This window comes from Cavia porcellus, unplaced genomic scaffold (assembly GCF_034190915.1).
Source record: "Cavia porcellus strain 051 isolate PalLab524CR breed Dunkin Hartley unplaced genomic scaffold, mCavPor4.1 scaffold_26, whole genome shotgun sequence".
Taxonomy (NCBI): Eukaryota; Metazoa; Chordata; class Mammalia; order Rodentia; family Caviidae; genus Cavia; species Cavia porcellus.
Window position 1 is genome coordinate 24,919,741 of NW_026947509.1, and position 17,270 is coordinate 24,937,010.

Below are 17,270 nucleotides of genomic sequence, written 5' to 3' on the forward strand. Positions count from 1 at the left end.
GCTTCCGGTTCCTCCCCTGGAGTTCGCGTGAGGACTGATGTCTACCCATCGCTTGGTGGGTGCTGCTAGTCCGCCGCTCCCGATTTGACGGGCGTCGGGGTGAGAAACCAGGATGTCCGACACGTGGAGCTCCATTCAGGCCCACAAGAAGCAGCTGGACTCGCTGCGGGAGAGGCTGCAGCGCAGGCGGAAGCAGGACTCGGGGCACTTGGGTGAGGTGCACGGAGTCGGGCCGAGCTCGCCGAGGAGGGAGGGAGGCGGGGATGCCTGCGGAAAAGGACGGCGCCTGAGTCCGTGCGCGGCCTCCCCTTGGCCCCGCAGGTCTCCGTTCGGCCCCGGGAAGTGAGTCTCCTCCCGACGCCGCCCTCCGGACCTGCTGTGGGCTGTCCTTAGACAGGCCCCTCAGCCCTGTCCCGCGAAGCCTCCAGCCACCCTCTACTGCTGCTGCGGTTGTTTCTTTGGGAGTGTGGGTACAGTCAGCTAATAGAACTGAACTTTTATATTCACACTGCTCAGTTTAGTGTGAGTTCTCCATAGTGTTACTCAGTAGGAAAACTAACATCTGTTGTATCTAGCAAAAATCTGAAAACTTTTTTTTTTTTTTTGAGACAGGATCTCGTGTAGTTTAGGCAGGCCTCAACTCACAGAGATCCTCCTGTCTCAGCCTCCTGGGTGCTGGGACTATAGACATGCGCCCACATTGTCTGGCTGCAGTTAGTTATTGATGACGTGCTTCTGTCTCGTTTATGACTAGTTATAAACCTTGAAGGAGGACCAGGAGTGATGCGCACCCCTGTAATCCCAGCTACTTAGGAGGGTGAGGCAGACAGATCATAAGTCCGAGGCCAGCCTGGACAGTTGAACAAGATTTCAACTCAAAATAGAATTTAAAGAGACTAGAAATGTAGTTCAGTGGTAGAGCGCTTGTCTAGCGTATGCAGCTTGTGCATAGTTTAAATCGCCAGCACCAACAAACAAAACAAATTTTTATTTTATTTATTCTTTTTGAGACAGGGTCGTGCAGTTCTGGCTGGCCTTGAATTCACTCTGCAGTCCAGCCTGACCTCGAACTTGCAGCAGACCTCCTACTTCAGCAGTTTCCTTGCTGGAATTACAGGCATGCGCCACCACAACTGGCTGAGACTACTTGGAGGAATTTCAAATGATTTTCAGTTCCTCTCCTAATCACCCACCTTACTCCCAACACAAACTGAACTATTTAAGGAAAATCAGTTACAAAGCTGTTCAAGGGTAGAAAATCCATACTGTCATGGTGGTATTTTGTTACACTGTTTATCACTTCCTAACACCTATAAATCTTGTGATCAAATTTCGCTGATGTGCTCATATGCTGGCACCTAGAACTGAAATATGCATATCATGCTCCTCACACCATAATTAGTGTTTTTTTAATATCTATAATGTTCATGAGTCTAGTCACAAAAAAAGACATTGTCTCTTGTTTAAAATTTAATTGGGAATGAAGGACAGATGCATATATTAAGGATAGATGCTTATTATACAGCATCAGAAACACTAATGTATATAAGATTACAAATAAATGAATCCACAGTTAGTACAGTGAAAAAGGGAAAAGAACTGGGGTGCAGTCAGTGATGCCTTCACAGAGGGACTGGCACTTGAATTGGCCTTGATAGCTCTGTAGGAGTTAAAGAAAAGGCAAGAGGGCATTTTTGTAAAAGTGCAAAACAGGATCAGAGAATAACTAGTAGTCAGTAGTTGTTGAATTATGTAAGACAAGATCAGTGCCAGAGCAATTTAGCAAGAGTTTTATCTAAAAAAATAAAAAACAGGACTGAGAATGTAGCTCAGTGGCAGAGCGCTTGCCTGTGTGTGAGGCCCTGGGTTCCATCCCAGGCATCACAGGCAGACAAGTAAGCAAACAAAAAATCCCTGCTTTTCAGCTGTTTGCAAAAATGCAGGTCCAGAGGAAACTACAGCAGACGTTTCCCTTGGTTAAATAAACCAAAACATTGACAGAGGAGACTAAGAAAAGCTGTTACAAACTTCAGCTTCTCTTGTAAAACTGGACATGGTGGTGCACACCTGTAATCCTGGCACTCGGAAAATTGAGGCAGAATCATTGAATGCCAGGCTATCCTGAACTACAAAGCAAGACCTTGTTTCAAAAACAGAACAAAAAAAATTGCAGCTAGGAACAAGTTAAACTTCTTTTGTAGCCAAACGACTCAGTTGCTTTTTTTTTATCCTGCACTCTAACTACTGGATTTAAGTATATCATTACTTTTTCAGAAACATCGGTTTAAAAGGATGTGATTAGAGGTAGTTCTATATATGTGTATTTCTGAAAACTCTTGTGTTATGTAAAAGCATGTAAAAACATGTATTCAAAATAGCAGATCTCTGGTGGAGATATAGCTTAGTGGTAGAATACTTCCAGGCCTTGTGTTTGATCTCAGAACTGTCTAAATAAATAAAGCAGCACATCTAATAGAAGATAGGTTTAGAAGAGGGTTACTTAAAGCCTGTGTAACTTTGTTTTTTATTTTTTGGCGTTCTCATTTTTATCGGTACCAGGGATTGAACTCATGACTGCCTGCTTGCAAGGCAGGCGCTGCTGCTGAGCTAAATCCCCAGCCCCTGTGTAACTTTTTTACAACCGCCCTTACAATAGGAATTCTACTAAAGATACTAGATGGTTAAATCTCCACTGGTGTTTCTACCTATAGTGAAAGGCACTTATTTTATACTTGCAGTTTATAACCTGGGGCTCTTAACCTCTTATTCTGTCCTTTGTCAGTGTTTTGGTTTGTTTAACCAAAGAAAATGTCCTTGTAGTTTTCAGCTAAATCTGTATGTTTTCTATTTTTTTTTCTAGACATGGTGTTGCTTTGTAGTCAGACTTGCCTTGAACTCAATATGGACCCCAGGCTGGCCTTGAATTCCTGGCAATCCTCCTGCTACAGCCTTTCAAGTGCTGGAATTACAGGGATGTGCCACCATGCTCTGTTTGGACGTGCATCTTTGTAGATAGCCTAACAGTAGATTTGTGTAGGAGCAGGGTTTGGTTTTTTTAGGAGGCAGGCTCTTGCTCTATCGTTCAAGCTAGCTTTTTTTTTTTTTTTTTTTTTTTTTTTTGTATTTTTACCGGTACCAGGGATCGAACTCACGACCACATGCTTGCAAGGCAGGTGCTTATGCTGCTGAGCTAATCCCCAGCTCCCAAGTTCAGGCTAGCTTTGAACTCACTATGTAGCCCAGGCTGGCCTCAAATTCCTTCTGCCTCAGCCTCCCAAGTGCTGGGATTACAGGCGTGTGCCACAGGTTTTTGTTTGCTTGCTTGCTTGCTTGCTTGCTGCTTGTGCTGGAATGGAACCCAAGGCTGCGCTCTGCCATTGAGCTACGTGCTGGACCTATGTTTATTTTGATTTTAGACAAGAGTTTTGTTAAGTGCCTATGCTGGCATGTATTTGAGACCCTCTTTAGCATCCGAGGTAGTTGGAACTGTAGGTATATGTGCCTGGCAGAAGTCTTAATAGTTCTTGGATCTATTTTTTGGAGTCCCTTAGAATTTTTTTATAAGGCATTTATATGATTCTTACCTTTTTTCCTCCCCTAAATGTACTCTTTAATTGCCAGTGTTTTCTTTAGCTGTGAGGGAGTATGCATCTACCGTGAGAAAAGTCACATGTAAAGCAAGAAGACGTTTATATTTCTCTGATATGTTCTTATTTAGTAGTTGCATATAGAGTCCATTTGGATTGAACTACAGTGTAATGAAACTGTAATTAGGTGGTAAAGTATTTAAAGTCAGAGAAACACCTCTCCTGTATAAGATCTTTATTCACTGGGTTTGCAAAAGTGGAGTGTGGAATGTGGACTGAGTTGCCTTATTAGCAGCAAATTCCATCCTTTTATAGCTAGATACTCACTAGTGACCGTACTATAGTCACACTGCTTTGAAATTCATTGAATTTGGTACTCGATGCATTTTAGTGTGAAAACTTTGTTTTGGTACTCATTACATCTCCTGGAAACAATTAATGGGGTGTACCAAGGGACCACAGTATTTTTGGACACTGTACATTATTAAATTTTCTTTTTTCCTTTCTTTTTTGCTTGTGTGTTTTGCTTGTGTTTTGTGGGATTTTCCTCCCTTTGGCAGTACTGGGGACAAACCCAGCACCTTTGCTTTGAGCTACCACCCCAGCCTTTTTGTCTATTTGAGACCAGGCTAAGCTTGAACTTGCAATCCTCCTGTCTCAGCCTCCAGGGGAGATTATTAAAATTTCAGTGTACACATTTCAGATAAGAAGTGTATAGCTTTGTTTCAACAAAGTGACCTAGAATTTTTAGTGGGGGCTGGGGGGGTTACTGGCAGTCGAATTGAGGACCATGGACTTGCCAGGCAGTCTTTTTGCCCCTGAGCCATATCTCTGGCCCTATAAAGTGAATTTTTAAAAAACTGTATTATTGACTGCTTTGTTTTCAGCTATCGCTTTATGCCATTGTTTGTGACAAGCGATCCTCAGTGGGTTTTTTAAATTAGGATTGTTCTTTGCCAGACATTTTTATGCTTTTTCATTTCTTTTGTTCATTTGTTTTTTGAGACAGAGACTTTGTACGTAGTACAAGCTGGCCTTGAACTACCTATGTAGTCCAGGCTGGCCTCAAACTTGCAGAGATCCTCTTGCCTCAGCCTCCCAAGTGCTTGGGATTACAAAGGTGCAGCACCATGCTTGGTCACCATAGGAAGACCTTGTCTAAAAAACAAGAAGCAGTCTTATATTACCAAAGAGGAAAAAAATTTCAGAATCCAGCTAAGATTGAAAATTTAAAAAAAAAACAAAAAAAAGGAAATTGTGTTAAAAGGGTTTTTAAAATGTCATCACTTTACGAAAATGATACATTACTCAAAGGACATTTAAATTCAGCTACTATTTGGAAAAAGTGAAAACTGTAGAGAAAATGTTTATAGGATTACATTTGTTAATTTTTTCAGGGTGGGTAGGGATTGAATTTAGGGCTCTGTGCATGCCAGGCAGGTACCTGACGAGTGCACTACCTATAGCTAAAGATTACATTCTTGATAATGTCTGAGTTAATTTTCAGTTTGTTGACACAAATGAAAAGCAGAATCAGTGCTTTTTCTTATTTGTTATCAGACCTGATAATGTTTAAGGACTAGATGAAAAAAATGTGTACTCTGTTTTAGACATAGCAAATAACATTTGAATGAAAAGTTGGGTAAACTGTTTACTGGGTAAGTCAGAAAATGGAAACTTTTGTTTCTTTATTTTTGCAGCATCAGGGATCAAACTCAGGGGTTTTGAGCTATATTCTCAGACCAAAATTTTTATAAATACTTGAATATATAAATTTTTATTATTTGAGATAGGGTCTTGGTAAGTTGCATGTGGAAGAGTTGAGCTTGCAGATGGAATCTTTTTCAGGTTCCCTAAGAGCCATATGCCACCATACCTAGTTAATCAAATTTGTAGCATTATTTTATTATTTTGCTTGTTTGTTGTTTTGAGATAGGGTCTCATTGTGCAGTTCAGGCTGGTCTTGAACTGCACAGTGATCCTCTCACCCAGCCTCCCACTGCTGGGATTACAGGCATGTGTCATCACACCTGATTTATATCGTTATTTTATACTTTTATTTTTATTGTCTTTTTGAGACAGGGTCTCCCTATGCAGTTCAGGCTGATCTTGAACTCAATTTGTCTCCCAAGCTGGCCTTGAACTCGCAACAATCCTCCTGAGTGCTGGGATTACAGGCATGTACCACCATGCCTGGCATAGGTATCATTTTAAATACAAGAATAGCAGGCATAACAATGTCAGGTTGTGTTTTTTTTTTTTTTTTTTTTTTTTTCTTTGAATTGGCAGAGCCCAGGCTTTGGTTAAAGTAAAACTAATAGTAGCAGGAGTATTTTTTAAAGAAAAAGTATACCATTGCATATTTAAGTAAATATATATGTTTTAAGAACTATACTTACAGGGCTGGGGATGTGGCTCAGTGATAGAGCTTTTGCCTTGTACAAGACCCTGGGTTCTATACCCAGCATCAAAAAAACAAAACTGAATTTGTGGCAGTAATGCAAAGTAATATGATAGTGAATGGGTGTATTTCCACACAGAATTTGGGTTATATTATACTATATTATATTATACTGAAGCCCTGTTTAGACATTTGAAAGAAACCATTGAAAATCCTCAATAATTTGATGTTTATTTTGTTTTTTGGCATTTATTTTAATTACTGATAGTACTCTCAAATTATTGGGCAAGTAACAATCACTATACAAAATCAAGCTGTAATACATACAAATTGTGCACAGGAGGGTTTAGCCTTTTCTTGTAAAATAAAACATGTTAGCAACAACATTCTATTACAGAGTGTGTAGCTTCCAGTTCAGACATTGGGTGAGGGTAGTATTGGCAATGGATAATACATGGTTTACTTAAAATATTAAAAAGTTTATAGGGCTGGGAATTTAGCTCAGCAGCCTAAGTGTCTGCCTGGTAAGCATGAGGTCGAGTTTGATCCCCAGTACCCAAAAAAACACCAAAAACAAACAAACAAAAAATTTAAAAATCTGTATAACAAAGTAAAGGACCCATACACTGAGGGTTAATTTAAAATGTACCTATATTATCCTTTCATTTCCATTTCTGTCATCAAAGTCCCTTAGAGTCTATAGCTTTTGTATTATTCCCTTACGCATACTTTGAAATAAAAAGGATAATATATAATGCTTTACCCTTAAATTTGTTGATTTAATATCTAAAATCCTAATTTTAAAATCCTTTGTGCTGGATATGGTGGCGCATTCCTGTAATCCCAGCATTCAAGAGGCTGAGGCAAGAGGATCACTGCAAGTTTAAGGCCAGCCATGGACAACATCAAGAGACTCTGGCTCAAGTAAAAAACAAAAAGTCCTTTCGTGATTTTTTTTCCTGCCTTAATGACATCACTGACTAGGTTGATTATTTGGAGAAATTTTAGTTATTTTTAAAAAATTCAATCTTGATTAACAAAAGAAAGCTCAATTTTACCTACTGTAAATACATTACTAAATTTATACCACAGAACTTTTTTAGCCCAAGATTATTATACATAGAGAATCTCTGAATTTCAAGAGGCTTTTGTAATTGCTTGTGCAGTACAGTTCAGTGTAGGTATTTTGTTACCCTATCTTAGATACTAAACAGTAATTGTCACATTTCTTATGTAGTTTTTGGCTTCGGTCAGTTAATCTCAAGACTTTCTTATCCAGGTTTTCAAAGTGCTTCCAAGACTTCCCACATATACTGCACTTCTTTGACAAAACAAGGACCCTATTTTAGGTTGCAGAAGTTGCAGTTCAGCCCAGGAGCCATGCTCAGCAGCACCATACTGCAGCCTGGCAGGCACAAGGTCTTGAGTTTGATTTCCATGATTCCTGCTACCAAAACTTTTTTAAGTTCAGGTTTAAAAAGATTCAACAAAATGTAAAGGAATCATAAGTAAGCAAGGTGAAGAAAGTTCTTTTAATTACCTAACATCACTAGCTGCTACGGAATTGTGAAGTCCATTAAGTCCATTTTCCAAATAAGGTCAACTTACTTTTTTTTTTTTTATTGGTACCGCAGATCAAGCTCACAACTGCATGCTTGCAAGGCAGGCGCTTATGCCACTAAGCTAAATCCCTAGCCCAAGGTCAATTTATTTTTTTTTTCTTTCCTTTTTTTAAATTAAAAAACAAAAGGGGAGATTAAGATGAAAGAGGACATAACAACACAGGTCAGAACAGAACAATTTAAGCAATATAGTGTTTTACCACAGGATAACCCGACATAACAGTAGTTACCATAGTGTCTCTTTCCTTGAAATATTTGAGTATGCCTTCATATACTATCAAACATAACAAGACAGTGTAAAACCATTCAAAAGAGTAAAAGTATTACGGGTATTTAGAACCAACTAACAGAAAATGAACAATGGTTTCTATATTATCTCCTTGACTATAAAAAATTTTGTTTATACTATCACATATAATAAAATCCAGTAAGATACAACATGATAAAACCAGTGGAGACAGAAGAACAAAAGCTTGATGGGACTTCAAACTGATATTAAATCAGCACTAGCTATTATGGTCAATTTATTTTTGATACAGTTGAACTATTCTAGCAAAGTGTTAGTGTAATTCAGGTTCATTTTCTTTGGAACTTCTAAATCAAATTTTATTTAGTTTTATTCAAATGTAATTTCAAAAATATTCCTAGATGTAAAACTTGTGGCTCTCTTGTATACCGTTTATTTAACAGAATTCCAGTTTAGGTCCTGAGAGGTTAGACTAAGGTAAAGTTTTTTAGTTGTTCAAGACACGGTCATGCTATGTAGCTCAGACTGGCATTAGACTATGTACCCGAGGCTGACCTTGAACTCTCAGCAGTCCTCTTGTCTCAGTCTCCCAAGTGCTGAAATTACAGAAACTAAGGCAATATTGTGCCCTAACTTGAGTGTCTTTATTCCTAAAGTTATGATTACCCAGCTTTTAAGGTATGTAGTAGATGACAAAAATACACAGGAGTAGGGCTAAGCTTGTAGTTCAGTGGTAGAGTACATGTCTCATAGAGATCCCTTTCCTGTCCTCATCAAGGTCTGGGAAGTTTATATTTGTAATCACATGGGAAAGTTACTGGAATTGTAGTGAGTTAATTCCAGTCTACCACTTCCAGGGCGAGATTAAAGACATTAGGACATATTTATAATTATGTGGGGCCACGGGTCCTAAGTCTGACCAGGAAGAAGGTTCATTGGACAAAAGGCCTCCACACAGGGCCTAACCTGGATTTTATTAATTTGTGAAGGGAGTGGCTGGAGGTTGAGTGACTGAGAATGGCAGGAGATATGTGAGTACCACGAGCTGGGCTATGTAGGAGGCCTCAAAGCTCTGCAGTATGCAGGGAGAAGAATGTACAGAAAGATCAGTCAGCATAGCACAGTTGAGGTAGCCTTTCATGTTTACTACAGGCTGTGCTTCAGCGCTGATGTGCAAACTTCTCTGCCCTGGGAAGTCACAGGTTCTTATCTCGAGGCTAAACCCAACTGACAGCCCTAAAGAGTGGCTCATGGCCACATCCTTTAGGTGGTCATGGGGTGAGGAAACAGCAGCTATCACCTAGCTTCAAAGATTATGCATCAGTGCCTCAGCCAGCCCTGTTTACACTGCTTAGCGCCAGTAGAAGTTGAAAGGAAATGGGTTAGCCAGATCTGTACTTATCAGTACATAGAGATAGGGCTAGGTTTAGACAAAATAGAGATAAGTAGTCTATGTTCAAGGAGAGTTGTCCAGGTGTTCTCCACAATGTCTAGCATGTGTAAGACCGTTGCATTCCATCTTCAGCATCAAAAGATTTTTTAAAAACCCAGAAAATACCATTTTTTAACTATGTCTTCAACAAATTTACTGAAGTATTTTAAGATTTTCATGTTTATGCATATCACAGTTTACAGTGTTCTATCCATTATTGTCTTTTTTGTTTCATTCTGTTTTGGGACAGTCTTTGCTTATATAGTCCAGGCTGGCCTTGAATTTATGGAGATTCTTTTGCCTCAGTCTCCTAAGTACTAGGATCACCGTGTGCACCAGCATACCCAGCCAGGCCTCCAACTTTTGATCCTCCCGTCTCAGCCTCTCAAGTCCTGGTGCTGTAGGCTTATGCTACTATACCTGCCCCAGTGTTGTTATTTTTGTACATTTTTTGATGGCCAGTAATTTTGATTTATTAAAGTTAATACTGTATGCCTGAACAGGATATTCTGATGCCAGTTTACATTGTTGAAAGTATTTCTGGCTTTCATTAAGATGTAGGTTGATGATACTACTTAGATTGAGAAAAGTGAGGTAGTGGAGATACGCAAATCTACTACACTGGTAACTTCCTTTGAAGACTAGCAAGGACAAAGAATTAGAAAAGTATTTCATATCCAACAATTCCCAGGAAAATCTGAGATTATTATGGCAAAGTAAAAAATGCATTTTCATTTCTCTTTCAGATCTACGGAATCCAGAGGCAGCACTGTCCCCAACTTTCCGTAGTGACAGTCCAGTGCCTCCTGCACCCGTTTCTGGTGGTCCTAAGTCTAGCACAGTGTCTGTAGTTCCTGAATTAGCTACAGACCCCGAGTTAGAAAAGAAGTTGCTACACCATCTCTCAGATCTGACCCTAACATTGCCCACGGATGCCGTATCCATCTGTCATGCCATCTCCACGGTAATGACCTGATAGAATTGGGGCTGTCACTTACTTTTCTGTGCATGGTTAGTGCATTATTGCCCTCTTTTCCCTCCCTTCTCTAGCCAGATGCTCCTGCCACTCAAGATGGAGTGGAAAGCCTTCTACAGAAGTTTGCGGCTCAGGAGTTGATTGAGGTAAAGCGAGGGCTTCTACAAGACGATGCGCATCCCACTCTTGTGACCTATGCTGACCATTCCAAGCTTTCTGCAATGATGGGTGCCGTAGCAGAAAAGAAAGGCCCCGGGGAGGTAGCAGGGACTGTCACAGGGCAGAAGCGGCGAGCAGAACAGGACTCAGCCACAGTGGCTGCCTTTGCCAGCTCTCTAGCCTCTGGTCTGGCCTCTTCAGCATCAGAACCAGCCAAGGAGCCAGCCAAGAAATCCAGGAAACATGCTGCCTCAGATGTTGATCTGGAGATAGAAAGCCTTCTGAACCAACAGTCTACAAAGGAACAACAGAGCAAGAAGGTAGGGCCATAAAAACACTCCTGATGGGCTCCTTTTGTAGCTGTGCTTGAGAAGGATTTACCCTTAGGGCAAAGAGCAGTTCTTAGAATTGAGGGTCAGAGCAGTGGTTGTCAGCTGAGCATGATTTCGCCCCATACCTAGGTTCCTTTAAAGACATTTGGCAATGTTTGGAGAAAATTCTGTTGTCACAACATGGAAATTTCTACTGGCAACTTGTAGGAAGAAGCCAGTGATGTTGCTAATCATATTACCTTGCATAGAACAGCCCCATACCACAAAGAACTGTCTGGTCCAAAATGTCAGTAATGCCAGTGTCAAGAAACACTAATGGAGAGATTCCTGTCATTGAATCTGTCTGGAAGCATCCTCAGATCAAGAGGAGAGAAATCCAGTATACAAGTGTAAAAAGAGGAATGGGTAATAGTCATTTGGACCAATAATTAGGAAAATTAATACTTAAACAGCACATATATGCAAAATAGTGGTTCTGGGTATTAGAATGATACGAGTTCTTGTTTGCTACCTTTAATTTTGTGAGTGTGAACGTTAACTTTATTGAGCTTAGTCCCTCTCATGAGTAACATGAGAAAAACCAGAGCATCCTCCATTACTGACCTCTTGAGTAGTTTCTGAGTATTAGCCTTGTGCCTTGCCTTAGCACCAATAAAATAGGAGTTGTTTTGTTTTTGATGATGGTGTAATAGCTTAATGCTCAGCAGTAAGAACCAAGCTTCCTGGAGTTTAATTCTATCCTAAAAGTAGATCCCTTAGCAAAGCCTAAATGCATGACACCCTATATTGTTAGCTCATTTATCCCTTACTGGACATTAATATCAAATGAGATTTGCAGAAGGGGTTTAAGAGCTGATTTGATCTATAAACCCTTTTAAGACCAATGCTGCTTCTGTCACAGGTCAGTCAGGAGATCCTAGAACTATTAAATACTACAACAGCCAAGGAACAATCCATTGTTGAAAAGTTTCGCTCACGAGGTCGGGCCCAAGTGCAAGAATTTTGTGACTATGGGACCAAGGAAGAGTGCATGAAGGCCAGCGATGCTGATCGACCTTGCCGCAAGCTACACTTCAGGTCTCTGGGGAGCAGTGAGGTGGGATGGGTTTCTCAGCAGCAGTCCTGCCTTTTGAGTATTTTCCTTCCTGTCATCAGGGTTCTGTCTGTAAATCTGTTACTTAGTTTATTATTATTAAGTTCTCTAGACTCTGAAAGTAAACCTCAGAAGTGGCATCATGTGTGAAGAAATATAAGCTGCACTCCCAAGTAGATTAGATTTTAAGTATTCTCCTAGCAAGGCATCTCTTCTGATACATAGAAATTCTGTGGATGGTCATGGTAGGAGAAACAGGAACCAGGGCTCTTGGACCAAGGTATTATTTTCTAATCAACCAACTTCTTTCTGGACTATATTTTTGTTAAGAAGAGGCAAAGTCTTTGCTCTTTAATTGAATTATGGATTTCCATGTCACTTATTTCCCTTTTCTTAAAACTCTTGGAAGACGTGCTAACACTAGAGAAAACACAAGGAGGGTCAAAAAAAGAGGAAACTTTAATAATTGGAACTTGAACTGTAAGATCTGTCCATGTAACACCATCTTGATCTGATTTCTCCTTTTTATTTTCCCAGACGTATTATCAACAAACACACTGATGAGTCTTTAGGTGACTGCTCTTTCCTTAACACATGTTTCCACATGGATACCTGCAAATATGTTCACTATGAAATTGATGCGTGCATGGATTCTGAAGGTTCTGGCAGCAATGATCATACACCAAGCCAGGAGCTTGCGCTCACACAGAGTGTTGGTGGTGATTCCAGTGCAGATCGACTCTTCCCACCTCAGGTACTGTCTGCTCAGAAAACTCATCTCAGTTTGTGGACTTATGTCTGACTGGGGCAGCCATACATGTAAGGAAAGCAGGGCATAATTCAGCAGTTTGTCTTGCTGACTGGGATGGAGTGGGATAGATACACTCAAGGGAGTAAGAAAATCAAATGCACAAGAGGGACTGGGGCCATGGATCTGAGAGTGGAGGAGCAGAAGATGACCAAATACCACCTCGTGCAGTGGATCTGTTGTGATATTCGCTACCTGGACGTCAGTATCTTGGGCAAGTTTGCAGTTGTCATGGCTGACCCACCCTGGGATATTCACATGGAGCTGCCCTACGGGACCCTGACAGATGATGAGATGCGCAGGCTCAACATACCAGTACTCCAGGACGATGGCTTTCTCTTCCTCTGGGTTACAGGCAGGTAATACAGTTAAAGATTTGCACAAATTGGCACATGTAGTACATAGTGTATCAGGTGGAAGATAAAATCCCAAGTTGTCTCTAAGTCCTGCTATTAAATGACTGATTTAGAATTTTTTTCCCCTTCCTGTGGAGCCTTAATAGTTCAAATATTTTTGAATTCTATTAATACTACATTTGTTCTTGAGAAAGATAGGGTCATTGAGAACAGGTGTTTTTCTCCACAGTACTGGGGATTGATCTCAGGGATTCAGTATGTGCTAGACAAGCACTCTACTACTGAACTATATCATCAGCTCTTGTAAAATCTTGAGCTAGGATCCTGCCAAGGGCCCAGGTGGCCTTTGTGATCCTGTTTCAACCTTCCAAAGTGTTGCCAATAAAATCACGTGCCACTGTATGTGACTTTTATGTTTTAGATTCATCCTGTTGTCCTAATGGTATCTTACAAATGTTCATTGCACATGCTGGGGAAAAAAAAGAGTTCCTGAAGTCTACATCAGATGTGTTGAAGGGAAAATGACCAAATGGGCAGTAAATTGTTTCATCTTTCTTTCCTTTCTAGAGCCATGGAGTTGGGCAGAGAATGTCTGAACCTCTGGGGGTAAGTAGCAGTTGTATTACTTTGAGGGAAATTTGTATTGATACAGTTGTGAGGAGTAATGTTCCCTTCTCCCAGAGTAGTCCTGTGATACCTTTCCTCTGTAGATGGTAACACCCCCCCCCCCCCCCCCCGCTACTATGAATGTGTAAAGTGCTAGTTCTCTTTTGCTCCACAGTTACGAACGTGTAGATGAAATTATCTGGGTGAAGACAAATCAACTGCAACGCATTATTCGAACAGGTCGTACAGGCCACTGGTTGAACCATGGAAAGGAGCACTGCTTGGTAAGCAGTAGTAGGACCTAAAACTGTGACAGGAATATTTTTTTAATAGAGAAAGTTCAAAAGTATGGTTTTGTAAGGTAATTCTCTTCTCTGTGGTGAGCAGGTTGGTGTCAAAGGCAATCCTCAAGGCTTCAACCAGGGTCTAGATTGTGACGTGATTGTAGCTGAGGTACGTGCTTTGTAAGTCACCTGAAACTTTAACATTTTTGTCACGTGTATTCATTCCAGATTAGATTTAGATTATACAAGGTAGATCTGTAATCGTGGCTGACTTAAAAACTAGTCTTTGTTTTCTAGGTTCGTTCTACTAGTCATAAACCAGATGAAATTTATGGCATGATTGAAAGACTGTCCCCTGGCACTCGCAAGATTGAGTTATTTGGACGCCCACACAATGTGCAACCTAACTGGTAAGGACATGGGAAACAGGCTGGGCTGGTGGTGGCAAATCTGTGGCTGGCATACCACAGCAGGCTGTTGTCATGGAAAGCTCTAAAAGGTTTATTGTCACTGGTCTAGGTTCTATGGCACAAACTACTCAAGGAAAAATTAGTATGACCTTACCTCACATTGTTAGTCTATAAATGGGCTTTCAGAGGATTTAAGTGTTTTAAGCTTGCATTTAAACTGTTTGTGATTATGCAATTCACTGGAAACTTCAGATCTAGGACTCTAAGCACTGTTCACAATTTTTTTTTTTTTAAAAGACTGTACCCCAACTGGCCTCAACAGTCCTGAGTGAGCTTCTAGCTGCTATAGTTGTCTGCAGCCTTCCAGCCTAAGGCTCTTCCTCAACCATCCTATGGCATGTACTGAATCTGCCCCCTGGTGGTTCCACTCCTTTAAATGACGTGCTGCCAACATTTTATTTATGGAAAGAATACTCACAGCACCTGTCGGAAACAGGCCTGATTAGATTATCAGTTATTAACCTGTTGATTATCCACTTTTTGTTGCCTAGATGGGGAGTCCTTGGGATTGAACCCAGGGCTTTGTGCATAGTAGGCAAGTGCCCTACCAGAGCTACATCCTGAAGTACCTTCCCATTTCAGCCTACTCCCGAGTAGTAGGGAATATAGGCATATACTATTATGCCCAGCTGCAAGCTTGTTTTGTTTTTTGGCACTGAATTAAACTCACAACCTTACACTTGCCAGGCAGGCGCTTATGCCCTGAGCTAAATCCCTGGCCTTGCAAACTCGTCTTACCATCACATCTGTACTTGCGTTCTGGGTTTCATTTTGTTTTTTGAGATAGGGTCTTAATGTGTAGCCCAGGCTGGTCTTGTACTTGTGGCAGGTCTCCTCAGTAATAACATACTGCTGCACCTGACTCAACATCTGTGCCAGGTCTTAACTACAGATACTATTTTAATGTTACAGTATTGTAAAAAGAATTGATGTGTGTCTCTCATGAGATTAGGCAGTCTTAATAAAAAGCATACACCCTTTAATTATATAGTAATCCTTTAATTCCAAGATTTCTGGTTTGCTCCCTTTTCCCCATTTCAGGATCACCCTTGGAAACCAACTTGATGGGATCCACCTATTAGATCCAGATGTTGTTGCACGGTTCAAGCAAAGGTATCCAGATGGAATCATCTCTAAACCCAAGAATTTATAGACACGCCTACAGAGCTGAGCATCCAGGGCCATGGCCCTGCAAGTGCATGTATCTGAAGAGTCAGTATTTGTACAGTAACTGTTTTCTTTTATTTAAATAAAGGTTTGTATTATAATTGGGATCTTAAGGTGGATTTCTAGTTCTGCCCTTTGATAAGTGTGTTCTTGTGCAACTCTGGGACTGTTACCTACCTCATTAGGTCCCTGTGAGTGTTGAAAGTGAATAAATGCATGGAAAGCAGTGACATCCTGATCATTACAAAAGAGGACTGTTGTAGGATCAAAATGGTTAGCGATTAGTACATGAATGTAGCTGAGTAAGAAGGGAGTTCCCTAGGATAGCATTTCTCAAGGTAGGAATTTTGACTTTCACTTAATATTGTCCCCTCTGGGGATATATATCATGCCTTAAACTTGCTATCCTGTTACAAACATGTGGCTTTGCTAGTCTATTATTTGGTAGTTTGTTTCCAAGAAAAATAAGCTCAGGTTAAGTGCCATAGACAATTAGCCTTTAAATTAAAAACAGCTCTGGCCTGTTATTTAGACGGTATTTCATCAAACGGAATACAAACTCTTTAGACTTTAGTAGAATCTCTTTTAAATTAGGGGCTTTTCACTTCTACCTCTGATAAACTGTACTAACAAATCAGAAGAGTATAATAACTATAGAAATACTGAAGAGAAATAAACAAGAACCTCCTGGGCAATGTTATTTTCTCTATAGTTCCATGTTCCTGTGTCACAAACCACTCTCCTCAAAACAGGTTTTTTCCCTTTTTTTGAGACAGGGTCTCATTTTGTAGTTCAGGCCAATCTTGAATTTATGGTTATCCTGCTTTAGTCTCCTGAATATTGGGATTATGCATACCCATCATTGTATTTATTGATGGTGGTTCAATGGGTGTTTTGTCTGAGACAGGGTCTTGCTAAGTCACTAGGTTGCTCAGGCTGATCTCAAACTTGGTGATCATCCTGCTCAGCTTCCTGAGTGTGCTGGGATTTTAGGCATGTGCCAATACACTTAGCTATTAAGGAGGTATGTTTGATGAAACCTTTTATCCTGTTTTACGTGTGCTGAGGATTGAACTCAAGGGCCCTTCTACCACTGTACTATACCCTTATCCCTCTTATCCCTTTTAAATGGACACAGTGTTTTCTCCTAGGCTCAAAGCCAAGTCCTCTCCCATCATTTTAATATTTTAGGTAAGTCCTACGACAGTTATACTGTTTCCTCAAACCACCCCACCACCCCTACCATCCCTATGATTGGCTCGTTTATATGCCCTTCACCTTTTCCTTTGCTACTATCTTGATATTTCTGCTTGCAGTTGAAAGTAAAAAGCATTACAGACTACAGCAAACTCAATAACCCAGCTCCATAGCTTTGCCTCTGAAAGGGGAGGCAGGGGGCATAAAGGACCATGGTGAGTTGAGATCAGGCACTACCAGAAGCCCAGCTTGTGTCTCAAAAACAGGCTCTTGGACTTCTTCTCAGCAGATAAATCTTCACTGGCTTGGAGAACAGGAAAGACTATTTCACAAATACCACGGTGTTTGAATTTCTGGAGGCTACCCAGGCCAAAAATACATCCCTAAGGGAAAGACACAAATTTAAAATTACGACCTATATACATTCTTCTAAACTGTCTTAAACAAGTTCCCACATTCCCTTCAACATCAAGGTAAGACAGTACCACTTGAGGAATGTAAGAGCAATGGACCTAAAGAAAGTAGAGGCAATC

At 40.5% G+C, this 17,270-nt stretch overlaps 2 protein-coding genes across 2 annotated transcripts in view; one reads left to right on the forward strand and one right to left on the reverse strand.

The window, feature by feature from the left end:
• Positions 1–15,641, forward strand: Mettl3 (methyltransferase 3, N6-adenosine-methyltransferase complex catalytic subunit). The gene is made up of 11 exons (XM_063236924.1): positions 1–212; positions 10,036–10,253; positions 10,340–10,744; positions 11,658–11,833; positions 12,387–12,603; positions 12,829–13,016; positions 13,581–13,619; positions 13,795–13,903; positions 14,007–14,072; positions 14,201–14,313; positions 15,415–15,641. Exons 1-11 carry the CDS (start codon positions 113–115, stop codon positions 15,524–15,526), a joined length of 1,743 nt encoding a protein of 580 aa, XP_063092994.1. The 5' UTR covers positions 1–112; the 3' UTR covers positions 15,527–15,641.
• Tox4 (TOX high mobility group box family member 4) overlaps positions 15,352–17,270 on the reverse strand; it is a 17,088-nt gene continuing 15,169 nt past the window's right edge. Inside the window, exon 9 of the mRNA XM_003474333.5 lies at positions 15,352–17,120. Within this exon, the coding sequence (XP_003474381.1) occupies positions 17,060–17,120 (61 nt within the window). The 3' untranslated portion in view covers positions 15,352–17,059. The remainder of the gene's footprint in view (positions 17,121–17,270) is intronic.